This window comes from Andrena cerasifolii, chromosome 4, assembly GCF_050908995.1.
Source record: "Andrena cerasifolii isolate SP2316 chromosome 4, iyAndCera1_principal, whole genome shotgun sequence".
Classification (NCBI taxonomy): domain Eukaryota; kingdom Metazoa; phylum Arthropoda; class Insecta; order Hymenoptera; family Andrenidae; genus Andrena; species Andrena cerasifolii.
Window position 1 is genome coordinate 12,111,837 of NC_135121.1, and position 27,272 is coordinate 12,139,108.

The 27,272-nt window shown below is 45.3% G+C and overlaps 1 protein-coding gene across 3 annotated transcripts in view; it reads right to left on the reverse strand.

Moving 5' to 3' along the window:
- Calx (sodium/calcium exchanger 3) overlaps nucleotides 1-27,272 on the reverse strand; it is a 120,614-nt gene that overhangs the window by 33,662 nt on the left and 59,680 nt on the right. For 2 of the 3 annotated variants that reach the window (XR_013085254.1, XM_076811451.1), the window contains exons 4-5: nucleotides 17,788-17,979; nucleotides 9,903-10,070 (exon numbers count right to left, since the gene is read on the reverse strand). Coding sequence is in view for 1 of the 3 variants with exons in the window: in XM_076811451.1 (XP_076667566.1) it covers nucleotides 9,903-10,070; nucleotides 17,788-17,979 (360 nt within the window). In the remaining 2 variants the exon portion in view is untranslated. The remainder of the gene's footprint in view (nucleotides 1-9,902; nucleotides 10,071-17,787; nucleotides 17,980-27,272) is intronic. The other variant, XR_013085255.1, reaches the window with a different exon arrangement.

The window sequence follows — 27,272 nt, forward strand, 5'->3', positions numbered from 1 at the left end:
AACAGCTTTTCGAGTGAAACAGCAGCCAGAGTCCCTCTATCGATTGTACGTCATTTTTGTTGTGCCGTAAAAGTGTAGCACTGGATAAAAGGAAATTTACTGTCGCGTACGGCTCGTCACCTTCCCAGCCGTATCCACGGTAGTAGAAAGGGGCGGGAAATTCAATTTGTCCTCGTTCACAGCCTCTGTTACGTGATAACCATGCAATAACGTTCGAAAACACTGGAGGACGCCTCGTGTACACAAGTATACGACCCCTTAAAGATTCTTTCCCTCTGTTATTCCCTTACTTCCCTCCCTCTGTTGAGTCCACATCGCGTGATTTGCAAGCAGAGCCTCCGTGATTATTAGGAAATCACGAGAGAGGGAAATCATATTAAGCTACCCCACAGGCCCGGAAATCGTATGAAAGTTTCAGAATTTTTTGGGACGAAATTAGAAGATAAATGAAAAAAACTTTGTTAAAACCTTTATTCTACATGCCTTATGGTATATAAAAAAAATTGTGGCTATTTATTTAAACAACAATCATAAAAAAAATCGTCTAATTTGGTGTTGTTTTAAGCGTCTCAGGGTGGCGTAACCCCTTAACAAACAAGACCTCACTCCACCTTACCACCCTGAACGTGCATAATTATGGGTTTTCATCGCATTTCAGCTGCGTACGCTGGCATTTGCTAGACGATGCGGGGATCGCCATGGGTAAAAGAGGAAAGCGGGGGAGGTCGATTGTGCGCGTGAACGGTCTGAATGAATCGAACAACTGCCGGGTGTTAGGCGCGGGAGGGAAGGTGGTGGATCGTAATTACGCGGGCTATTTTTCTCAATTAAAAACGTAATTCCGTTTCCTAGGGCAGTCGTGCGAGCGTCGGCGGAGGGGAAGGAAAAAAGGCCTGTGTAAAACTGAACGCCGGCTCGGTAATGTCGATCGATATCCGGCCAGGCTGCTGGGATTGCGGCCCGCGCGGAAATTACCTGCGGAAATTTCATTTCGCCGGGTTAGGCTCTAATACCGGTCGAGAGGTATTGCTGTATACTAGTTCGTAATAGGAAGATATGGTAGACGGTGCTCTGCGGATTATTACTGCTCACCGTTCCCAGGGACGATACGAATTTCCTGGTTTCTGATGAACGAGCAGTCGCGATCGTCGCCGCCCCTTTCGCCTTTCGTTGTTTTCATTCGCCGGCGAGCGTAATTTCCCTTACGCTGCAAGTCTCAACGATTCCACGATCCGTGGAGCAGTTAGTCCTCGATGGATCGACTGGATCATTGTTGCAGGCATTCGGCGTTCCGGGATCGGCCTGCGGCGCGATCGAAAGATATCGTCGAGGACCCAGTTCCTAAGTTTTTTTACAGTTATCAGCGTTTATCGAAAAATTGACTACGTAAGTAAATATTTTTTCTTCGAGATTTTGTTTTCACGCCCTATATAGTTATAGTAGAATAAATATGTTAAGGGATTATTTCAAAATTGGTTGATTAGACTATCTATTGCCGTAGTATTTGTGTTTATACATAAATAATTGAAAGTTATATAGATTATTAAAGTCAAAATGATCGTTCGTAGCTGGTTGACTAATAACGTTAATAAGGTTCAAATTGTTATCTTGTTATTCGGGAAGCGATTTTTATTTTTTATTTAAATTTCATTATGTTATAAATACATCATAATTTATGATTAAGTTGAAAAAAATTTCAGTTTATTATTAAATTATGAACGAAAGATAATTAATATTATATAATGAAACAACTCTTGGGACATTGTGTTAGTTTATTACAACTGAGATAAGTTGCTGATAACATTTTCTTAACTGACTATAACCTGTAGTCAACCAACCCCGATCATGAGGCTGGTTGACCAGCATGGAAGGTGTTAGAAAAACATTAAAATACCTTAATTATTCTCACATTAAGTCAACTTTTATAATTTAATCAGATAGTCAAATCTATGCCCCATTAAATATACCAACCGGTTTAATGATATTTCGTCCGCATAATTTATTAAAAAACAAACACTGAAAAGCTAGCCTACCAGCCCCGGTCTCCCCTAACATCGGAGAGGCGGCGCACAGTGAGACGAGCGGCACTTTTTGCTGTCAAAATCGTAGAACCTTTGATATAAATAAGATAGAAGGTAGAATCTTTTTCGATGTCAAAGCTAAGGTGTTGCAGGCTAAGGGGAAAATATTGAAAAACTATAACAAACAAGTTTTGACTTTAAAAATCTTTTCCTGTGTGTCTCTTCGCAAAGTGTCAAGGACACGCGCAAGCTTCGCTTCTACTAACACAATAACCCCTGAACAATCATATCTAAATCGAATACAAGTAGTGCGAACCGTGATATCGCAGACGAGACAGTAGGTCCACGACAGACGCTGTTGAATTCCCCGGAAGCTCGTACCCAGTGCACAAGCGTAAATATTATTTGTAGTACACAGGCCCGTTGCCGTGCTCGCGGCGCCCCCGAGGGTGAATTTAATCAGTGGAGGCGGGTTATCTGTGCGGCCTTCCTTCCCCCACTTCTCCCAGGCTTTACGATCCACCGGTTTATCATAAGGCAGCCCGGAATGGCTAATGAAGTCCAGCGCGAGGTGCGAGTAACGGGCGAGTTAGGTAGCTGTTTCGCAATCCGCCACGCAGGGTGCTGGAAATCTGCAGCCACGTTGTCCGGCGCGTCAAGCTGCAGACACGGTGTCTCCATTATCAGAAAACCAGCCACGAAATCGATGGCCGCTCTAGGGTCCCGTCCCTCGCCGCTGCGACGCGTCTCCGAAGAACTTTCCTCTCCGTCTATTAATATTCCTTTATATAACGTTCCATGCATATTACAGGGCCACCTGGTCCCGCCCCGCTCGCGTGCGCACCCCCTTATCGTATCCACGCTACTCCCGCGGGCGTAATCGGTTTTAGTTTACGGAGTCAGGTCGCCTCGAAGATCACGCTTCCTTTTTCCACCTTTATTGCGCCCGTGCCCCGTAACTCGTCCACGTCCCTTCGTTCCGACGATTATTAAGTGGCTCCCTGGCCTTTGCATACACCAGAAGGGAGTATCGACGCTCGCCGGCGACGCTGTGGGAGATTGAATGTTTAATAAGACGCCAAGGATAGGGGCGTCCTGCATCGGTACGGTTCAAAGTATTCTTTGCTGATAGTCAGCGCGCGTAGAATGCCGTGTGTCGGCTCTGGAAGATTCTTAAGCTCCCGCAGGCTGTGCCTGGTGGTTCTCAGTTAAAGCTAGAGTAAGTAGAGTCTTCTGTTCTGTAAGGTGTCCCGGGAGATTTGCACGTCGACGGGAACCCAGTGTAGTTTACCGGAACAAGTTTAATCGGGCATGTAGGCGCACAGTTCTCCCTCGTAATTCTTCGTCACAATGCCAGCTTTCCTCCTCTCCGTTCTAATTTCGTTCAGCGCGCTTGTTTTCCCACCGACGGTGTTTGTTGGCCAAGAAATGGGAAGCTCGTTCGTACGCCTCGTGGCATCCCCGCGATTGTTACTTTCTCGCCTTTCTGCGCGGCCGAACATCGAACACGCTTGATATTGTATCGAGGCAAGGTTTGGCTGATCGCGTGGTTTGTAACCGTGCAATTCTTCGCTTCCTTTGGGGAGGGTCTTGTCTACAGCGCTCGCAAACAGAACGCTTGATCTTCGCTCGTGTATGCACATGGTAACGAGGATTAAAGTGTCGTCGCTCGCGGTGGACAACGACGCGGGTAGGATGTTTCAAAACCGTTCCTTCCACTTCCGCGGGAGAGATGGAGCACCCAAGGTAGAGAAGAAGGGTCACCATTCACCGTTTAATTGCTCGTTTGAATTTTCATAATCCTCGGCCGGGCGACTTTTATTCGGACAGCAAGAGTGTCCGGCGGGTTTCTTGATTGTAATTGCGAGCATACACGACCCGAAGATATTTGCATGAGGAATTATTCCGTCGCCGGCACAGGAAGCGGCGACGCGAGCCAAATAGATCTGTAATTTGTTTCTCGCCGGACGAAATTAGAATTTCCATCGCACCGCCGGCTGCGTCCGCGACGGCGCACGCTCGAGGAACTTTTTGCAATGGAATTTTCGACGCCCCTGCAGAGACCGCCACCACCAAAACGGCAGGATTTATGTTAGTAGTTGAGGCCACCGCGGAAATCCATATTTGCGATACTTTTTCGCGCGACAGACTCTTGCGGCGGTAGTATTCTCGCAAGTTTCAGTCGTCTGTGGCGGTCAAAGGAAAGTCGAAACTCATATTTTTATATCAATGAATAACTATAAACTTCATCCTTGGCTGGCAGTATCTGGGTATTTTATATAATAATAATAATAATAGTAATGCTAAAAGGTATTTATTACGCTGAGAGAAAAGAAAATATAACAGAAGTAATTAATGTACAAAAAAGAAGAAAAAAGGAATAAGAGTGAGTAAATAGGCGAGGCTCACCATAACTGCTATAAGACTTGAGCTGAGAAAGAGAAGAAGGGAGAATGGCGAGAAGCGAGAGGGAGTAAGTACAGAAATCCAGAGCATAGTGAGGATTCAAAAGTAATAGTAATAGGAAATCTCTCAAAAATCGAAGAAATTAATCGCTTCCAGGAAAATAACGTCATCGAAAATAAGTAGCTACAGTAGAATAGGCACTGTGGGTCTAAATTGACCCAGGCACGGGCTCCCAGAGTTGGGCATTATTCGAAGAAATTTTTCATCTGAATATAAAATTATTCGTTAGTCTTGAATACCTAACTTCATTTTATTCGAAATTTTTATTCGAAGATTAAATAAGGCTATGTACGCCTTAAGTATTATGTTAGTATCACTATTTTACCACTCCCTCAATCTATGAGATATAAAATTGAAGATATAATTCCTTCGAATGGAACTATCTCACTTTTTTAAACTTTGCTTTGACCATTAGTATAACTGTATAACATCTTAGCTACGATACCACGATGATCCCCTGACGTTCGACCTTCGTTTCGACCGCACCTGGGTTGTTAAAAGAACGAACGATAATTACCCAAGCGAGAGATCGCCAGGAAGACGTGTCTGGCGTGTAAACACGCGGTGGCTGAAGCCTCCAGACGATTTTGTGGCCCGACAGCAGAGGCTGAAGTTATCCGTCGAGTAGGCAACGAGAGAACCACAAATCCCTCTGGAGCCCCGATCCCTCCTGCAGGATAATATCCTCGAGCTCGTGGAGATCCTCGTGACTCTTTCTTCCTGCTAGTTAGGAGCTACTTACTCGGAGATAAAGCTCACCATTCTCAGAAACACTGCCTACCTACTCTTAAATTTGTTTCAAAGGACTCTTTGCTTTTCTGCTCGGAGGTACTTTGTGCTCCTTCGACCTGGCAATCTTCAACGTGCTTTAGAGTAATCAGTTTGTAATTAAAGAAAGTGTTGTTCTCGATTGATAAATCAAAAGGAAACCCTAGATTCCAGAGACCAGTCTCCTCGACGTTGGAAACGCTACGGAACATGCTCCTTGTTCCAGTCAATCTTCATTCGCGCTGATCGATGGCCCCGGCATCCGTGATCTATCACGTTAATCACGAGACACGGTGGACGTATCATTTTTTCCGCGAGTCATCGACCAGAGGCGCGGTTGCAGTATTGAAGGACCCTGTTGTCTTCATCCCCCCACGTTGATTTATCGTTCCATCCTAATTTCGACAGTCTCCGTCCTCATCAAGAGTAACGCTCCCTATCGCCTGCAATCTGATTAAAGTATCGAGATATTGATCGAGTGTGATGGAATAACGCAGAAAGTCAGCCAAATCAGTTCGCTCCTCCCCGCTTTCCACCTCCACCATTTCCAATGCTCGAGCAGTGTAAAAAAACATGGGGGTGTGCAACCCATTACTCTCGAGCTTCCCTTCTATCAGATACGCGTTGCTGTTATCTCGACTGTGACTCTTATCTCCCCAAAGATCCTCGACAGTGCGATCGATAAATGCCACTCGAGGCATCGTCCTCGCAGGGGCGTTCCCACGTTGCAGGGAACATTATCCCTGCAACTCTTCTCCGTCGCTGCCAGCGGAGAAAAGTTCGTGGAGCGCCGACAGTCGATGCCGACTACCCCTGATACATTGCCAAAACAGAGGAATTGCCTGCGAACGATCAGAGGGCGGCGGGTGGGGAAATTTGCACGTAAGGCCGCAAACAGGCGCGAATTATTACCTCGAGGGCGTGTCAGGAGCACACTTCACCCTTGCGGGCTCTCGTCGAGTGGCTGTCGACCCGGCACGGTCGAGTCTCGATCGAAAACCACCACTGTATAATCCCCGCCTCCGGGGGCTCTTCAGATTCGGCTGAAGCATTCTTCCGCGATATCACAGCCCGCCGTTGCGTTTTTTATCGTTATCCATCCCTTCTGGGGTAACAGTTGCTGAAATATCTCTCACGGACACCACTTGTCCAGCCGATACGGCGAGGCTCCGAAAGTAGTTTCTCGATACAAGCTTCGCTGCTTCCTTTTCGTTCAGAAATGGTACCCGGGAGGAAGCGGAATAAAAGCGGTCAAAGATTCCCTCGAGGCGACTCCGTAGTTACCCTGTAAGCTTGATGTAAGCTCAAGCTCGACAGCGGCTGAGAAATTTGTATTCCCTCCTCGGGGGTTGTTTTTATGGCTGCGTTTTCCATCGCGCGATCCGAGACGTTAATTTTATAACCCGTTGCTCCGCTCTCCGTCGCGAAGCATCTTCCACGCTTCAGGGCCTGCTGGCTCTACTCGCTGGATGAAAATTTGAAAAGCCTCGAGGAGGGCAGATCTCCCTCGCTTCTCTAACGGCAGTGGTTCGAGCGTCTTCTTTTGAATAGTTTTAACCGCTCTGAACTCGCAGCGTCGCTTGGATGAAATCTAATTAACGAGTCCTCGGCGGAGGATCTAGCCGGATCGAAAACAGACAACGGTGTTGACTAATGGGATTGGACACAGAGAGTGGAGCGGAGAGGCGAAAGTGTATAGGTTCTTTCTTGTCACGAGCATGTCGAGCATTATCGATTTGAAGCGGGTTCGACAGGTTTACAGCGGAGTAACGACAAGTACACCATATTCGTGGCAAGCGACTGCAATTTCCCGGGAATTATTATTGCGGACCGAGTGCCGGGCGAACCTTGACACCCTCGGCTATCGCAGCAATTCATCGCAGACTTTCGTTCCTCCGTAAAAGTGTGAAAAGTGGTATATAGTAAAGAGAGTTCTAAATGAAATTTGAGTTTCGGGGAGGAGGAAATCCCAATTTTAGTTTGGTTCGATAGACGCGCCACTCTGACCGTCTATTAAATCACTATGAACGTCTATCGAACCACTCTGAACCAAACTCAAATTTGGATTTCCCTCTTCCCGAAACTCAAATTTGCTTTAGAACTCTTTACTACTGTAAAACAGCGACGAGAGGAGGAGTCCCAATGCCCCCTCTCGTTTTTCTGCGTTTCACGCTCAGCCTGCGTGGGATTTGTTCATTTTCGGAAAACGAACGAATCGAACGTTTGTTACTAGCCGATATGGAACATTGATCGGGCAAACAGTCTCCTCTTTATCGGGTCACGGGATGTCAGGCTGAAACAATGGCGAAGCACTTTCTGCTTTTCCAATCCAAACGAGAAAATTGTGTTTGCGCATTAATTACGCTCCGTTTTTCTCCGTTCGGATTTCACAACTTTTTTTCTCTCCCCTCGAACCTCCCCGACCGTGTTTACGGTCCCGGCGATGGAAGTGGAACGACGAGCGGCGTTCCATGGAAATGAATAGGGTATTTTATCGTTATTGGAACGTAGAGACACCGGGGATTGATTTTATGGCCGATGGAGGTTCTGCTGGGAACAGAAGTGCTGCATCATTACCCATCTCTTTTTCAACTGTTTACAGGCGAAATTCCCAGCAGTCAGGCGACGTTTATCGAGTCGCAAAACACTCTATGCACTGTATCTTGCACTCGATTTATCATTCCTCGGGTTTTGAACCTTCGGTTGTCACACTGGCTCGAAATGACCCACAATTTGACTTTGAGGTGAAATATCTTTGAGGCGTCAGTGAAAATGGTACTATTGGCGCTATATACTAGTAAATTCATGTATCCTCTACAGGCAGAGAGGCTTCCCGAGTGAGGGGATTTTTTTTTATATTAAAGCTTCTACAGAGGCATTTTGTAGGGAGCGCAGATGCTCAGCCTCTATAGATGAAAACTTTAAACGCGTTTTTCCCGAAACGTCATTTTTTCACAACGTGCAGGTAGAATCTCAAAATCTGCCGAATCGATTGCTTTATAAATTTTACTGTTTATTCTGCACACCTATGACTCTCGCAGGGACCACAACCAAGTATTTTCATCTAGTCTAACCTACTTTTAAAATCGAAAATAGTAAAAGTAAAAAACCGGAAAAACATTTTTTGCATTTTGCCCACCATTTTGGTAATATTGAAGATAAATTACTAATTATCGTCCGAGCGATAGCGACAGACATACCGATCAAGAATCTGTTTGGATTTTTGGGTTATTTATGGTAGAAATGTAGTTTAATAATTAGAAAAAAGTTTTATCACTTTACTGTAATTATTTGCGTCGCAATAAATTCTTGAAAATCGCTGAATCTTTCAGCGCGAACCGGAATGACCCCTTAATCTCGATCGCGACAACACGGTACACGAATCAAATTGAATCTGTACAAACTCCCCTAGAAATTAGTCTGGAAAAACATCCCAGAAAGTGGAAGTCTCTATACTCCCTATCAAAAAGTGTTTCCTTCAGGTCCCCGCAAAGTCTTCGAGTCTCCCTTAAAAGGTACAGAAACCGCCACACCGAAATGTGTTGCTGGAAATTCCCAAGTTTCTACGACGAGACCAGGCGGGGTTGATTTCCCGTGGAAACCGTCGCTCCTCGGTCGGAACAGTAAACAGCCATTTTCTCCGAGTAAACTCGCGTCTTCGATATCAGGCGGGCATAAACATCCTGCGGAAAGCTTGCCAGCGTTTTCCCCTCGGTCGTAACGGCAGTTCTTCGGTCCTCGCGCCGACGGAGAAGCAACTTGGAAAACCTATCTTCGCGACAATGAATAAAATATTGGGAATACGCGATGTGGCCGGTAGCGGAAGTTTGCGGGCTCGTTGAGGCGGAATTCGTGGAAGATCGGTATTAACAAGCGCGAAATGTGTGAATTAAGGGGAGGAAACGAAGGATACGGTGCGGAGGACGTACCGAAGCGCGAATTTAAAGGACAAACACCCCCCGCGGGGAACCCTCGATTTCCATTTCCCGAGGGAGCCTTTCTTGCAATAAAAGTCTTCCCCCAGCCAGGTCGAGCGTTCCTCGACGCTCCACACGTCCTGGAAACTCGCTACCTGTCTGCAGCAAAGCCCACAGGAAGATCCTTCCGTGAGAGGAATGTGTGTCGGTGCTTACGGGCAGCGAAATCCTGCAGATTCTTCCGCGAGACAATGAAAAATCGCTGGCCACACCTTCGTACAGTTATTCCGTGGAGCTTTGGCCATTTCGCGTCTGAATATCTTACCGCGGGGGTAATGCGGTAACGTTCTCACAACGAGGGGTAGAAGCCCTCGCCAATCGTAGCTGATCCCGCGAAGCTTCGTAACTTAACCAGGTTTCGAATTTCTGATAATTTAGAAGGGAAAGGAATTTCTCGAATTTGCCCTCCGGTCTGTCAGAATTTCTTTATTCCCACGTCGCCTCGAGAATATCATATCACCGAAGGAGTATCGCGTCGCAAGGGTACCGAGGTATTTCACGGGACACTTGGCGCGCAAGCTTCGCCCGAGAACGAATGGGGCCTATCCCACGCGCGTTCGCAAGCATAACTCACGCGTGCCAGATGCAGCGAGGTAGCAGCTTCACCCAGCTTTTCTCGAATACCGAGGCAGGGTGTGTTCTTCCCGCGGGGCTGGATAGAGCGACTTACCCGTCGGTGGGACGAACGCGAACAGCACCTTCCAGAATATCGTGACGGAGTGCATGAGATAGTCCATGGTGGATGGCGCGGATGCCTCGCCAGCACCTTCGCCGTCGTCGTCGTCGCCGCCGCTCACGGTCAACGCTTCCGTGAACTGCTCCTTCCAGGAGCTGGTGCCTGTGGAAAGATAGCTCGTGAGTCTCGCGCTCCCGTGGACTTGATGTGGAATAAAATCGAGGGGACTCAGTTTAATTATCAGCTTAATTACAGTTAAGTTCCAAGCTTGCATTTGCATCAAGCGACTCTAGTATAATAACTGCGTTATAAAATTAACGTTAATGCGATGCATTTACGAGGGTTAACTCCCCAAAAACACAGTCAGAGTTCGCAGTACTTTGATAAGAGGATCACAGTCCATAGCCTCCACCACAAATTGATTATTCAGGCTCCTATGGGGGAAACCTCAACGACCGGCGCAAAATTCCCAGCAAACAGAAGGCTGCGTTGGGTTTCGAAGCAAGAAAGGGATTTGGGGGTAGCTGGGACCTCGATGAACCTTGGGAGCTTTTTGCCTAGCCACGATCTCGGAGTTACCGTCTGTTGTAAAGTTTCTTGTTCGACGGGGTCATAAATCACCTCGACACCGCGCTTTGAGCGCTCGAACGGGATGCAAACGCTTCGAACGCGATCCTAGCTCCTCTTCCTCAACAGTGTCTTCCACGGCGGTTGCAGAATTCACCGGTGTCGCGATTAATTCGATCAATCCCCTCTACTCGCCACAAATCTACTTTCAATCAACTCACATTTTCGTGGATCGATAACGATGGAAGTTACTGCTTCGTAAAACGTCTGGTTCCATTTAAGGAATACAGCGAGGGCTGAAAATTTCAGGAGCTACGACATCGACGGTAAAATACCATTAATTCTTCTCATCTCCTTACACAAGAGTTACTACACACTTCCACTGCTAGTAACTCGCGACCCAACTTCCACCTAACGGAACATAAGAATCGATGATCACTGAAACTCTTAAAACGTCTTGGAGCAGCTTATCGCCGAGACGCTATGATTCCACCCTCCGAGGGATAATTCCTCGGGAAGGAACTAACGAGGAGCTTTGGAAGTTAAATAGTTTTACGGCCACCCTTTGCCGACCTCGGCGTAAAACTTTTATTGGCCCGTCTCTGTTAACTCGTGGCCCCGGCGATGTTCCAGAACCTCGCTTACCCTCGTGATAATTTCGCGTACGAACTGTAAAAAGCGATATTCAGCGGGGCGCTTAGATGTCAGAGGGTTCCGAGGGAAGCACGCGACATCGCGGGATGATGAAACTGAAGCGGGGCCCGAAGAAAGGGTCGCGCAGAAGTCTCGCGCGTGTGTGGGTCAGTGGTTCTTGCGGAACCCTGCGCGAGGCAATCTTGCCTCTCTTCTGGGAAGATTTACTGGTTCGTTTCACTAGAAGGTACCAGCGTAGGGAGAAGTTTTTCCGTTCGTTCGTAAGCAGAATTCTATTCTTCCAATAACCGGGACAGAGACAGGCCACGCGCAACGTCACAATCTCCAATTCTCTATCTATCCGGTGCCAATAAATGTCGTAGCTCTGCCTGAGCTACTCAAGAAACTCGGGAGCTGTATTATTCATCGCAGTCCTCCCTCCCGAGGATCCAATCTGTACGAGGACCAGCACTCTACCCTCCTCTGCCCACGAAATATCTTTCAGCGAAGATTCCAATTCAATTAATATAGACTGCGAATTTGTTTGCCACTAAACTGAGAGTCGCCGTTTCATTTCCACCCCCGCAGCAGTTTAATTCAACGCGTTCGTGCGACAGCTTCTCTCGCGGAACTTGGAAATTAAGTTGCTCGAGGGCAGGCGCAGGGACACAAAGGCCTTCTTCGAGGGACTTCTTTTTTCCCCCGCGAATTGGTTCGGTTGGAACAAAGATCGTTCCGTGTGCATTACAAAGGGCCACTTGCCTCTGCCGAGAGGGAAAGTTCTCAAAGGGGCGGCGGAATATAAGTTTGAACGACGCTGGGACCGGCGCTGATGTCCCAGAAGGCGCGTTCCCGGAAACGCTGTTATAACGCGACCTTATTATATTGTTTCCCCTCTGGAAACGCTTCGTCTTCGAAATTAGTCGAGCTTCATCCGAAAAGAGCGTCATTCAAGCTCGATAGAAGGGGATCCTTCCGGTGGGTAACTCGATCGTTCGGGAGAATTTCTGCCGGAGGAACGTACACCTTTCGTGGCGGAGCAGGGACGATGAATGAATGACTTTAAGTTTCCACATCGCACGTCTAATCTGAATTCCAAGCAGCGAAGACGCTCTATCGACTCGAGGTACACTAGAAGCACCCTCTGCCGTCCCATAATCCTGCGTTTCTACTGCCAGCTGGTGTGCGGGCTAATAGCATTGTTCAACTCTGAGAATCCTTTAAGTATAGTACCTATTCGAGATATAGTGACTTAGGTGTGAAGTCCCTCGGCGTACTACCTCTTACAGGACAAAACCGGGGCCCTAACAGAAAATAAAACAGAAACTGAAGACACGGTTTATGATTATTAAAAGACATCAATTAAGCTTTGATTAATTATTATATTGATTCGTAAATTCTCCACTACTGTTCTAATGCAGTACATATACCTTACCAAAATGTATTTGTATTTAATATGAGACAATTTTTAATAGCCAGTAACAAAGCTTAATTGATGTCTTTTAATAATGATAAACCGTATCTTGAATTTCTGTTTTATTTTCTGTTAGGGCCCCGGTTTTGCCCTGGTCTTCTCTAAATACAGTCCTGCAAGAGGTAGTAGGGGGGCACGTTTAGCCGCCAGTACCCAGCAGGGTGTCGGGTAAGACCCCGCTGAGGGACTTTGCACATAAGTCACTATATCTCGGATAGGCACTATACTTCGTCACATCGACTTGCGATATGAGGAGATATCAGGTAGGGATAGAAAAGACAGGGTAAAGTTGAACGTGCCTACCGTAATACGTTTGTTTTTGTTTGGTTTTTGTATTTTGCATTTTCCAGTTTGAATGTTTGTATTTTGTTTTATAACTTATTGCATTAATGTTCTCTTTTAATTATTATTGCACTTTGCCATCAGTCTTCGGGTTGGACTTAAAGACAGCAAATTGCTGAGTCTCACCCGTTACTTCTCTTTGTGTTTTTGAGAATGTAATAAAGACGTGTTATTATTATTATTATGGGAACATATTATTCGGTCGCGTCGAGTTTCGAAGGACATGACAGTTGCCCAGTTGGATAAAACCAATCGCCTCGCTTTTCACTTTCCAAGTAACGTAGTCTTCTCAAGGGCCAAGTGGAATTCCAGCCCGATATCCAGACGATCCAGGCGGTCTTCCTCGAAATCACTAAACAGATTCCGGGCAGGAAACATTGAACCGTGCCCACACGTGAAAGATACTCGGGGATTTACATTTAAAGCAGTACTGGCAACTTCTCCCGATATCGTTAGCGCTGCACCGAGTGCGCCGCTGCGTCGCGGCTCGGAATCGTTACGAGGCAAGTTTGCCTATCCACCTGATACTGTTTGCGAGGTGATTTCGATACGACTGCAAACAAATTCGCTGCAGACGTCGATGGCTCTCCCAATAAATGTAGAAATTTGATTTGTGCGTGAAAAGTGACTTCGCGATATGAAGAGAACGACAAGCTACCATTTCCGTTTATAAATATTTCTCACTGCTCTTATTTTCTGGTCTCAATTTAAAATATCAAATAAAGTAAAATCTGTCAGAGCTCTTCAATAAATTTCCAACGTCTGTCATCATCAGCGGCGCACTCAGGGTTTAATCTTCGGGGAGCCGAGTTGAAGGGATAAGAATATTTTTTAGAAGAATTTATGTAATGCAATTTCATTTAATGCAAATTTAGTAAAATTCATCAGGTGATTATACAAATTTATTTAAGGGGTCTCCCTACCTTGGCGGACGAAAAATGACGCGAACTTGTGGAATTTTTTAAAATAAAACCAGTCGGTATATTTACTTCCAGCTTTGTGGCTTCATTTGTCAAGCTCTAGGGAATATGAAGAAAAAAATTGTATGCAAAAATAGTGGTTATATCCGGAGTTATAGTGCTTCAAATAGAGCGCCTTACAAAAATCACACGCGCATTGTTAACAGCATAAAATCAGCCGTTGTAGTTGTCTGAAATAGAAAATTTAAAAATTTGTGTAATCCGTATGAGTGTGGCTATCGCTCGAACTATATTAAATGACAAAAATACTGAAAATTAAAAATTAAAAAAAAAACGGCAGCGTTTAAAACAGATATCGATTTCTGCAAAAAGATTGACTAGTTTTTAAAGTCGGAAAAGTCTAATTTTGCAATAACCCACTTAGTTTTGTTACCAGCGAGAATGGGGCATCTACTGAAGATATATGTCAAGTTTGAAGTAAATCGGGTGATTGGTTTTTGATATATCGTGCTAACAAATTCGAAAAACATCGTTTTGAGAAAAATGCATTTCAACTTTCAGATACCGTTTTCTTAATTAATTTTTTTTTAAATGTTACCTAAATATGTACAAATATAGGCACTAAGTTTTCAATTAATATAATTTGAGGGTTTGTCTTAAAAAAATCCCAAATAACGCGCTCCTTTTCAGGCCGTCAAAGTAGGTGGACCGCTTAAAGACTAAAATCCAGTTTTCTTTTCTTTTTACAAAGCCCCTTCTTTGGGGGGTGCCAGAGCCCCTTGGCCCTCACTCTGGGTGCGCCACTCATCATTATTCCGCGCAGAGTAATAAACAAGATCGACGAATCTAGACTTTGAAGTCGAAAGTGATCACCGTACAAAATGCCGCGTCTGGGGAGGAGTTGAGTGATCTAGGGGTAGCTTGAGCTAGCTCCTCAGTTTATCAACCGCCTAGTCCATCGTCCAGCAATTTATCGCTACCGTAATCGAGTCTGTTGCTCATTCCTACGGGGTTTATTCCACCGGCCATCTGGTACGTCGCTTTAAACGGGGCGCGCACGTTTCGCAGACCTTGTACCCGGCCTTCTTCAATTACGAGCACGTAATCGAATTTGCGAGCCGCGCCGGGGGTGGGTGGTGGCTGTCGCGTAACGAGCTCGTCAGAGGGATTCCTTCCTCGATGCCCGTTTCGCCGATGCTCGTCGATAGTCGAAGGTAAACCAGCCACACTCTAGAAAAACTAGCACGACCAACAGCCGCCAGATGGAATCCCCATTTCCATAGACCCACCTTGCGTCTCGCGAGCCGGTTCCGGAGGGTTGCGGAACGAAATTTGAATTCGAATCTAAATTCAAATGGAGTCAGATTTAAATGAAGCTTCGTTTAAGTTTCATTTTAATCCCGACCCTGCTTTACGACCGCGTTACACGCATGCATGTGACTCTACCTTGAAAATTGCATTTGATTATGTAAATACCGAGAAACATGGCGGTCGCGGAGCAGCCGAGGCTGGCTAATTTGTTGAACTTCGTTGATGGTAACAGGCTGACCGCGGTGGTAAGATATTCCTGAAATATTCGTCACGGTTTGTGGACAAGCTACCGCGCGTTTCCCTTATCACCTCGTCGACCCTTCAAGACTCCCAACCCTTAGATCTTCGGAACCCTGGACGATTGCTCGTTAGATCGAACACGAAGGTCTACGTCACGCCGGAGGAAAATCCTAGTCACGAGATTGGACCAGACTGTCGTGCTCAATTAACGAAGATGTCCCCTGGCAGGACGGACATATTGCCCGCCAATAAATCAATCGACCCTTCGATACGTAAAAGGATCAAGCTGCCATCGTCGTGGTCGAGCAGTGTTCCAAAGTCCTTCTGCGTCGACTCGCGATCGAAGCAGAACCCATTAACTCCTTGTCTCCCTTCGTGTTACTCTGCTGTGAATTCTATCGGCAGCCGAGGAAACGCCTATAGTATCTCGATACCTCGAGGAGGCGAGGACCCGCGAACAGGGCGACGACGAGCAGAAAGATCGGGAGCGCTTTGTCGGAGCGTAGGCGGCGGGAAGAAGGCGTGTCCCCGGGAACGGGGCGATTTCCGCTCACAAAAGACCACGGCGAAACGTGAAATGCAAAACGGGCCGTCGAACAAAAGGAGCCGCGGCGTAATGGAGCACGCTTCTTCCCGAAGCAAGCCGATTTACGGGGGCCACCGAGGGATTCCTACCAACTTTCGATCCTGCTGAATATTTCGGCCGCGGGTTTCACCGGGCTCCACGCGAATTCCAGTTTACCTCCAACAGTCGGGCCTTTGTGCGCGGCTGATCCTTCAGATGGTGACTAGATGGAGGATTGATAAAAATTCTCCTCCCTCGAGAGAGCACGCAACGCGGGAATTCTTTAGGGGTTGAAATTCAAGCCTTGAAGGGTTGCTGGTTTAATTAACAAGAAGCTTGCCAGGGTGGAACGAGGTATTTAAGTAGACACGTTAGTAGCAAGCTGGTATTGTGCACCTTTATATTTTTCTAACTCTGAAAGGTGTTAACTTTCCAGAGGTGGAGTTTGTGATTTCTAACTTAAGGGGGTATTCTGGTGTAGCGCGCGAGTTTCAAGAGTATTTTTCAGAATTTTTTACGGGTAATAAAAATAAGTGTACTACACAAAGTTTCTCCTAAAATCTGAATCGTCCTTTAAACTATATATACAAATTTTTTTGTCGTCAAAAAATTTGTAAATGTACTTTGAAGGACGATTAAGATTTTAGGAAAAACTTTGTGCAGTACACTTACTTTTATTGCCCATACAAAATTCTGAAATATGGTCATGAATCTCGCGCGCTGGACCAGAACACCCCGTTAAGGGGTTATACACCTTCGACAGGTTGGAAAGTAGAGTTATTTTTATGATTTTTTTTACAGAGAATACAGCTTAATTTATACACAAAACTGTGTATGTCCTGATTTTTAAATATAACGTTTTCTTATATGAAAAAAATTCATAAAAATAGCCCTATTTCCCGACCTCTCAAAGGTATGTAACCCCTTAAACGTTATTAATCGCGATAAACTCTCTACTTCCAAGCTGCTTGAGTCTATACACACACTTCTAAAATTACTTTATAATTAAACCATCACCCGGTGGTGAACTTTTAAAAACCGCAGAAAAGTTTTTACGCTTATCCTCAATTACTACAAGCTTTTTACTTTCTTTATGTCCGATATCCTGTAAACCGTGTTCCGCTACAGTTGCAAGAGTCGCCCCTCGTTGCTCTCCGAGCTTTATTCGGAACAGTTTTGGATATCGCTGACAATTTCAACGACACAAGTGCACCACTCTGAACAAGAAGGGAGCGCGGAGACAGATCTTTTATTTCCTTCGTTAATTGTATTCCGTCGAGCACATTTTCCAGTACGCTTCCAATTGCTCCCTTTACCGCTTGTGACACCAGTAGGTCAGTGGTTTCTTAATGTGTCTCGTTTTAATCAAACCCCATTCACGGGCAAATGTACGCTCGAGTGGCGCAATAAGGGGAGGGTTTCCACTCACAGTTCTCGAACGTTAATACCCACTGGGATTCGCGGAGCGCGGAGGCAAGGGACGCTTAGGATCATAAAATGTCGGAGATTAAGGGGAAGATGGGATATCCAGGGCGGCGTTAAGAGATAAGGGTGGCAGATAAACGATTACCAGGTTACATAAAAAAATGGGCTCGTGCCTCGAGCAGGCTTACACGCTTCTCCCGCCGTCGTAGATAGCAGTGGGAGTACAAAGCATTCAGAATTCTGACATCTCGGAACAGTGGTAGAAGTGAGTTTCCGCGTGGAGAATTTAAAACTGTAGGTACATCATCTTTGAGAACCGCGCGGAAGGGTGAAAGGGCGATTGAAAGGCTTCTGGGAGTTTTGTCCCTTTCGTTTGTCGATAAGTGAAAGAGGTCGGCTCACCGAGCAGTATGGAGGCGTTCGCCCTCTGCACCAGCTTGTCCACGGTGTTCTTGAACTCCTTGGACTCTTTGATCCTGATCTGCGCCTTGGCCACCTCGCCCAGCTTCGGTTTCCCCAGCAGTGCCATTTTTTCCTCAGCCGTCCTCTCTTCCGGCTGCTTCATTTCCGCCGCGACTGCCATTCCTGCCTCGGCTGAAAACAGAAAATCACGGCGCACTGCTTAAACGATGCCTTTTGTGCTCTTACAGAGGAAATTTCCTCGTCGGCCGATATAGGTGGTCAGACGGTGGACGCCGTGCGAATGGAAAACAAAGGGAACGTTCTGGAATCGATTATAATTTCCTTCGAATTCCAATGTACCCGGAGTTAAACGTTCCTCGCGTTTTTTTTTCAGTCGTTTTTACTTTCTGGGAGATTAAACAGATCTTTCGTGCTTTTTCGCCACGGAGAGATTGAACACCAAGAGTCGCGATCGATAACGTTTCACGAGTGATTCTCGCGTAAAACGAGTCGGGCGGATGATGCTAATTCTGCGCGCCACCGCCTGACCATATATCGGCTCTTACTACTGCGCGCGACATTTCTCCACTGGCGTACAGCTAAATAGTGATGGTCGTTTCACGTTCCGTGCCACGGGGGAACATGAGATTTTCGGTGGGACTTTAAAAAGTAATGAGAAAAGTATATTGCGAGATTCAATTATGGAAAAATAGTAGTTGTGTAATATTCTTTAGAATTTCAGCTCTTCCCAGCTTTCTGATTTGAGAATAATAATAATAATAATAATAATAATAATAATAATAATAATAATAATAATAATAATAATAATAATACGGCTTTATTACACCACCAGATTATGTTAGATTAATACATAGTTAATTATTGTTTTTTGTTTCGTAAAAAGCACCTTTTCCTATACCTACCTACATAAATTTTTCACCACCGATAAATATCGTGACACGGGACGTGTTAATCTACTGCCTTGCAAATTTTCAATCAGTCGAGTACTTCTTCTTCGAATCACTTTGCAGTGTCAAGTACTTTAACCTTTAGAGGACCGGGATTTTTTCATTGAAATTGTAAATTTTATTCACTTAAAATTTATGCACAACATACATCACCGGCAAAGTATCCAAATTCTTAGGCGGCCACTATAGCGGCCAGCCCGGCCCCCTAAAGTTTAAAACCGTGAATGTTTCACTAATATCGAAAGTGTTTCGAAGCTACAAACAGCGCCATACTCGCTCTACCTACGGTAAATCGGCTCGCACGGCAATCTTACTCGAAACCTTCCAGCGCATTCTTCCTCCGCGCAGCTTACCGCCCCGCCTCGCCTCCGTCTGTTTTAGTCTCTCCCCGGAACGTATTCAAACGAGGCAGCGCGTGTATCATGAATAAATATCGCCTCATTTGTTCCCTTCTGCCGTTAGCGAGTAACGCGGCTGCATAGTCGATAAAACTTAATACAAGCAAGCATATTTCAGCGGGGCGGGGGGGGGGGAGGGGGGTGTAGCTAACAAGTAGCAATTAAAATGCTCCAACGTCTAAGCAGCTTTTACCCTGAATATTATTACCTTGCCGCTTTCCTGCGCCGCTTTCTTCAGCGCTGCCTCCCATTCGCTTGCCACGCCGCGGTAAATCGCCGCGACGCCATTAGTTATCGTAAATTAAGCCCTATCAACCAACCTAGCCCGAGCAAAAGGACTTTCACGACTGCTGTAAATTTTCTGTTTCTCACGCCGCTGGTCAGACGGAAAGGGGCTCGCTGGAGGATATTTACTGCGCAGTCGTTTTTTTTTTTTTATCGAAATCGAAGCATTTCTTTTGAAGTTAATTACACAGAAACGAAGTTTCTGTCAAAGAACAAGCCTCCGCTTCGATTTATTTCTGTGTAATTAATTTCAGAAGAAATGCTTCGTAGAAACGACTGCCTGCAGCCTTAATTCAATACCAAGCCCCGACGCATCCGAACTCATTTCCTCTCCGGCGTGAAATACGGACGATCCTCCGGCGGGTGCACACGTGTCGATCGAAGATGCATTTGTCATCGGCCAGAATGCACGCGGCTCGAAAGATTGTCGTATCGATCACGCCCGTGTTAGGTCAGATGCTATAACTCGCTGGACGGGTTGCTGGAAATATTTTATAACCCCTGTGCGGGGCTCCACGCGTCTTCTGTGGCAACGATGCTAAAAATACCTGAATAACGATGAAAGTAGCGAAAGATATGTACATTGACGTAAAGCAGTGTCGTTGCTTCCCACGAGACTAACAATAGGGCAACTTTTGATACTCGATAGCGCGGTTACAGTTTCCCCACGATGCTGTAACTCTATAAGTGCTCGCGGGTTGTCGAACTGAATGTCCCGAATGAAATAGGATGTCATCTTAGGTTGCTGAAATTTCTCATCGATCCGTTACTGCGAAGCGGACAATCGAGCTTCGAGCGGCCAGCAGAGATGGGCAAAATTTTTATTCGTTAAAGTTAAAAAATGTATTCGTCGTGTGCTGAGTAAAAAAAATTCACCTTATCCTTTGAATAATCTAAAGTTAAAGTAACTTTTATTCGATCCGTGGTTTCAGTAATTTTTTATCCTGTAAATGCCCAACTCTGGTTGCCGGAGAAGCTACAGATTTACGTAAACCGTAGCTGTAGCAGTTCGCTGCCTTCGGTTGGCTCGAAGAAACGCAGTGTCGCTTGGGCGAACGATCGCTGAAGTTCATGGAGAAAGTTACGATGCCCGTGGATTATGAAAATATTTACAACCCCTAATAGCCCGTCCCCACTTTGCTGCACGCGCCATAGTAAAGTCGTTTTGGCCACCAAGCACGAAAACAAAAGTTGCGCAGACCCGCGGCTCTATGGTCGTTTTTCCTTGGACGCTTCCCAGAATACTCGAGCGCAGTTTTCGTGGGTTCGGTGTACGTACTACTGGATATTGCACTTTATGGTAGCAATCGCCCATTCACCATCGTCTCGGTTACATTTTCGTGTTATTTTTAATCGTATGCAGTTGAGAACTTCCAGCGGTTGGCAACGCTTGGCACGGAGGTCAAAGTACTCTTCCTCCTTTATTTTACCGTTCACGCCACCTCTTCGCACCCCCTTGGATTTAGTTAGGTACCTTCATTATTTCCATCGTTGATATTTGCTTGTACACGTCGTCGGTTGATTTGTTAAAGGAATCTCGGAGCTTGAACGCAAAGCGGTTGCAAGGAACTCAGGATTTTACCATGAAGGTTGGAATTCCACGATTTTATACGACCCCCCCTCCCCCTTGGATTTAAGGGGTACCGCAGTCAGTAAGGTCAGAAAAGGAACGATTCTTTGGGAATTTATTTCAGAAAGTACATGCATATTTGTATGCAAAGGCTTTTGTATTCAGATGAGGAACACTTTAACAGGTTATTATATTGTGTTTTGGTGTAGAAGTATTTATTTATTGCAAAATTACAACTGATTTCCCGAAATGGTTTTTGGATTCCGGTGACCACGATTTCTTAAGAACCGTTTCACCAATCTTTCTGAAACTTTGTAGGTTTCTTCTAGACATTCAGATTTAGTCTTTAATCGAAGCATTTGTTATTCCAATGCATAGTTTTTATTTTATGGATGAGAAATGAGTGTTTTTTTCAACGAAAATCGATCATTCCACTTTAAACATCTGCCATTTTGTCCCAGATTAATATCCTATAAAACGGAACGATTAAAGACTAAATAAACTATTGTACTACCTAAATCTTCTTCGTTTTTTCATTTTAGATAGCCCAGTTCCGAATAATGTTGGTCACCGCGAAACGTGTTTCTAAAAACAGCTTCCGGGAAATCAGTTGTAATTCTGCAATAAATAAATATTTTTACACCAAAACATAATATAATAATCTGTTAAAGTGTCCCTCGTCTGAATAAAAGAACCTTTGCCTAAAACTATGCATGTACTTTCGGAAATAAATTCCCAAAGAATCGTTCTTTTTCTGACCTTACTGACTACGGTAACCCCTTAAGTCAGTCGCTCCACGCAAATCCAGAATAGCCGATGGAACGTTTGTTTGCTCGACAAACAGGGGGGAGGGAGAGGCGCGCGAGCTATGGAACCAATTGTCCATTTCGCAATAATTTTCGATATTTCCGAGGCGGGCCCAGCTGGATCAGTTTCGAAGCCTGGAATCTTCCCTTGTCCTTGGACGTACCTCTTGGTAGCTCCGAATCCCGCTGTTCCTTAGAAACCTCCCCAAAATCTCTAGTTTATGATATAATCTAATCTCCAAAAACATCCCATTCTTTCGTCAACAACATCCACTCACGTCGCCGGAAATCCTCTGATTGGCGAGGCAGGAGGCGGAGGATACGTCGTCGGTTTATGGTTAAATCGATAGGAAGTCGGGGAACTCTGTTCCCCCAGGATAACGAGGACAAACTTCAAGTGGACGAGGATCGGAGTTCTGTTAATGCTATGACTCACTGGTTCTTGACCTGTGGTCTTCTTTCTAACCCAATCTCTTATTCACCCTAGTGAATTCGTCTAGGGTCACGAGCCCCTGCTTCCCCGTCTGCCTCGGCCTTCTCGGAACAGAGCTGTTCCTCGTCTCTCTTGCTTATTCCACTCCACCATTCAGACGACGCTTCTTTGGCCAAGCGTCTTCCTCGTCACCGTGACACGATGGTTAACGACACGCGTCGCGTTACGCGGGTGATCGACTTTACGTCCTCTCCAGGCTTCTTCCGTGGAATCGCCTTTAAATCGTCCCGCGAATCTTTTAAAAGAATACATTTATTCTCATCGCCCGCGGGAACGAACCCCTTCTATAGCAACGCTGAACCCCGGTTGGATAACAAATAAACGTAATAGCTGCTTGGATGGGGAATGAAAAGCATTTACCGTGGAAGCATTCGCTGTCTGCGGCAAGTGTTTGCTGGGTCGAGCCTTTTTCTCGTGCCACGACAGCTCTCGGTTAAATATAGAGAACTTCAAACTTTTCTACTCGAATGAATCTAAAAAACATACAGAATGTAATTGAATTTTTCAAAGCTACCAATTTACTCGACCTCTTATGGTTCAGCATTGTGCAAATCTATGTACAGTGTAGACAGGTGATCGTTAATGACTCTATTTCAAATTTGGAGCTTCACCCTTCAATCACTGCCGCGAAAAGAAACACGCCCCTTTGGACATCAAAAAACGAATGAAAATGTAACGCAAATATAAAACGAATCAAAATTTATGGTAATAAAAAATTATTCTGTAAAAATTGATTCGAACAATGCTTAACTCTAGCTGTAAAATTATTCCAAACTCCACTGTGACCCCCATGAATCTCGAGAAGAAAGAAACTCACCCCCCGCATTAACAAAGAAAAGTTTTGCAGAGCCTCGAATGTCAAGGTCCCATTTCCGCTGGAAAGCTGCTCGAGGTGGCGTTTTAACGTGGAGAGGCGCGGCGAAGCTTGCTTGTAGCATCGCTCGTGTGGATTCGCGCGAGATGCACCGTTCCGATGCGAAATATCATTCTGTTTGCGGCAGCTTTTAGCCCCCCTCTCGCGCAGCCGTCTCGCGCTTGGAAAAGCTCCTTATCCCGTGGAAAAGCTCGGGGAAAACCTCTTCACGGTTAAACCCGATATCAAGCCACCCCGGAGTTTTCGGTCAGATTCAATTTCCTCCCCCCCCTGTAGTCCTCGAGTGTTTCTCTACTTCCCGGCGGCAGCGTCAAACGCCGATAATTGATTCTTTTCCGTTTTCCTTTCCAACCTGACAAATAAGAGCCTCCCCCCCCACCATACCAGTCGTTTTTCCACGTCAAGACTGCGCGAGCGATGTCCATTAAATAACTTTGCACTCGTCTGCAAACCTCTGGCAATTTCCGAGCTGTGAATTTATTAAGTTCTAACGAGAGCAGGCTCAAATCCTCCAGCGGGATCCGCTCGCTGGAATTTAAATCGAGGCATAAATAAAATTCAGCTCCCTGGGGGTAATATTGAAGGGGAGTCGGCCGAGTAAATTGCAATTACCCGAGTGTAATTTCTGAAGGTTTTTAATCGCCGTGGCCTTTTAGAGTGTCTGGATTATTAAACACTTTGTGCCTGGTAATTGAGCTTGCCGCGAGTAACGTCTAACCACGCGAATCACGCGCTTCGAGCGATGCAGAGACTTGCAAAGAGTCCGCAATGAGTTTCGTTAAGTTGGCGCGTTTTTCACCTAGTCTCTGGAGCGTTTGGAGGTTCTGTGTCGAAGCGAAAGCGCAACGACGCGGCCATTCTGTTCCGCTGCTCTTGGTTTTCATTAGTTGGAAAAATTAGCCCTTGATTAAATCGACCGCGAGTGCTGGACATGTCGTGGCCGATTGGTATTGTTTTTCTGCGCCATGGTCCCTTAAGTACTGGGAAAAGTGGCCCTCAGAGGCTTCCTTGGTAAAATTCAATTCTGTACTCGAGGAAGGGGACGTTTATGTTGGAGCTGCGATAAACGATCAGAAGATTAGTCAGAGCGAAAAGCGTGGAAATCAGGGGTCGAATGAAACTGTTAACTTTTATAAATGAATGTTATTTATCGAAGTTTTAACTATTATATTGTCTCGTTTCTGTTTTAAGTTAACTTTGTACATTAACACTTTAACTCCGTTGTAAGAGTTCAGTTTTAAAAGTTATTTTATGTTCGATTAATAAAAGTTCTGGAGGCTCATATAGGCACTTTTGAACAGATATTTAAGGGTAAAATATAAAAGTTAGGAGTATTTGTTAATTAGTATTATTTAAGGAGTTGAAAGCAGGATAAATATAGAAGAAATAGAACATTGTGATTTTTATATCTACAATTAATTCACGGAAGTCCAGAGGGAGTTACAAAGTGTTTGAAAAACCACAATACGCTGCGCTATCGAACTGCGAGAATATTCGAGACAAACAGGCATAATGCGCTCGTTACCAAACCACTAGTATCCAAAACACGCCACTCTGGAGCAGCGCGGAGGGTTGGTGCACGCGTCGCAACCCCCCTGTATGCAGCCAGCAGTGGTAATACGTTTAATCGCGTTAGAAATGCCAACAGCCTAACATCCACCCTCCGCGCGACCCAGAAACGCTTCCATTTGTCACTCTCTCCAACCCCTGCCTCGCCGCGATCATCGTCCCTCGTAAAAACCTGTAATTCCACCCCGTGATTCGTTAAATCGAACGAAACGGAGGCTCGCCGCTCGAAGAGCCTCTGGAAAATTCTCGAGAGGGAAAAAAGGATACTCAGAGGCTGGTGGGGTGTAACGGTAGGGAACTCCCTCGATTTATCAAGCAGCCTCGTTTCCAGCCCAACCAAGATTACCCTATTTTTTCCGCAGATATCCTTGTAACGTCGTTTGCGTCGCGGTATCTCGAGTTTCCAGGAAATAAGCCTGCAATGAGCTCGTAATTGCGACACCACCGAATTCCTACTGCGCCCCCGTGGAGTCTTCCCCGATGCTTGCCCCTCGTTTCCCTTTTAATCGCGACGCTTAACGAGATTCATGAAGTAGAAGTTCTGACGAGCGAGGGACACCCTTGAAACACCTCAAGCAACTTGAGAAAAAAAAATGAATCTCTCTGCATTAAAATCGAGGGGGTGTAGCGAAAAGGAAGATACACAGTGAACTCTCAGATCATCTTCAGTTCACTCATGTTCCTCAATTCCTTTTCATTTGATTCAGACACTAAAGCTGGGTTTACACATGACGAGTGACTCGGCCGAGTCATCGGTCTGCTACTCGGCCGAGTGAAAATCGTCCCCGCCGGATTACTCGGCCGAGTACTAGAATATGCGTTCAGACTAGCACTCGACAGGTGTAAACTGAGCATAAGGACTTGAGGTGTCGAAGCGAAGAAAATGATATCGAAGAGGTCCTCTGGCTAGGGAAGAATGATTCCTCGGTCCAAGGTAAGGCTAACCCGAGGGATTAATTATGCAAGGGTAGCGGGGAAAGGAAAAAGGAAATCGATTAACGATCGCTGGAGGGTGGGTGGTAGTAGCCAAGGCGTCTGGGATTTATCGCCTTTGAAGCTCACCTTTCATCGCTGCGACTCGCGAGGCAAGGTAAACTCTCGGGGAAAACTCGTTGGGAAGGTCGGTTAGGCCGGGGCTTTGTGAACGTGCCCGATTTCCACGCAGCCCTTTCAGTCGTTTAAAGGGCTACAGTGGCCGCCGGCCTTTGAATAGCCGGGCCCCTGCCGGCGCGCCCTAAGTGGATTACGAGATTTTACGGGAACAGTGCTCCAGCTTATGTGATTCAGACTGATCTTTCTATTTCGGCGAGACACATTCCGGTCTTTCGAAAATTCTAGCTTCGCAGCCTTGCGCGGGGCTGGGGCTTCTATGCTGCGCTTTACACAGCACTCTGTTCTTTGAACTTCGCGTCGTGAACCCTGGAGTGGGGACGTCTTTGTGCAGCATTGAATTGTGGGGAAGAATATCGCGGACAAGCTTGTACACTAATTATATTGGGATTAAGACAGTGATTCTCAGTCTGTGGGTCGCGAAGTGTTTTCTGGGCTTTCGCGCCCTCGAATAATCGTACAAGGTGTAGTGCAGAACAACGAAAGAAAAGGAAAATATATCAATTTCATCGTAATTTCTCAGAAAAATACAATGTATACAAATTTCTTGCACAAACTAAAACGTTTATATGAAAATCTCTGTTTTTTTCAATTACCGAAATAGCCTATCTTCTATGTGTATGCAAAATATGTACGTATTTTCCAAAGCCGACTTACAAACTATTTTTTCTCTCAAAATATATCTAAACAACAGCTCTGTAGATTTATAGCTTGTAATATTGAAATTTGTAACAATTACAATTTTTTGAAGATTTCCTTCGATTTTTCTCGACATATGGTAATCTAGAATTTTTTTTACCAAAACTGTGATCAAATTTCAATCAAACAACTATTGGAATACATTCTAGGGACCTTGACATTGACGCATGATTTTTTTCATAACGATTGGATTCTTCAGATAAGAATGGCAGTCGTTCAAAAATTGTTGTCGGTGTGAGCCACCCAGTGTGTCAAAGTTGATTGAAAAAGGAGGTGTGCCAACGAAGGGTTAATATTATTAACTTATAATTACATTCTGAAATATCTGTTTTTAATGTATTTTCTTTACCTTATTAAATGTACCTTACTTTATATACGGTGAGAGTGTCGTGGGTTATTTGAATATTATAAAAGGGAATCGCGTCTTAAGAAAGGTTGGGAAGCACTGGATTAGGACTTACAAGGGAACGTCCCCAACCCGAAAATTCTGATTTTAATGAAACTTCGTGTGAACCTAGAGCATATTGGAGTATGCAAAGAGCAATTTTCTCTTCTCCAGAATTTCACTCTGAGGGGGTGTAATCAGCCCTTGAAATCATCGCGTTTTTTCGTTATTTTATTATAACTTTATTTATCCTTCAGTAATGTCATGGAACATAAAAAAACTGAACAATTCTCATATATAAAATTTTGATCTGTCTCGCATCGTTACG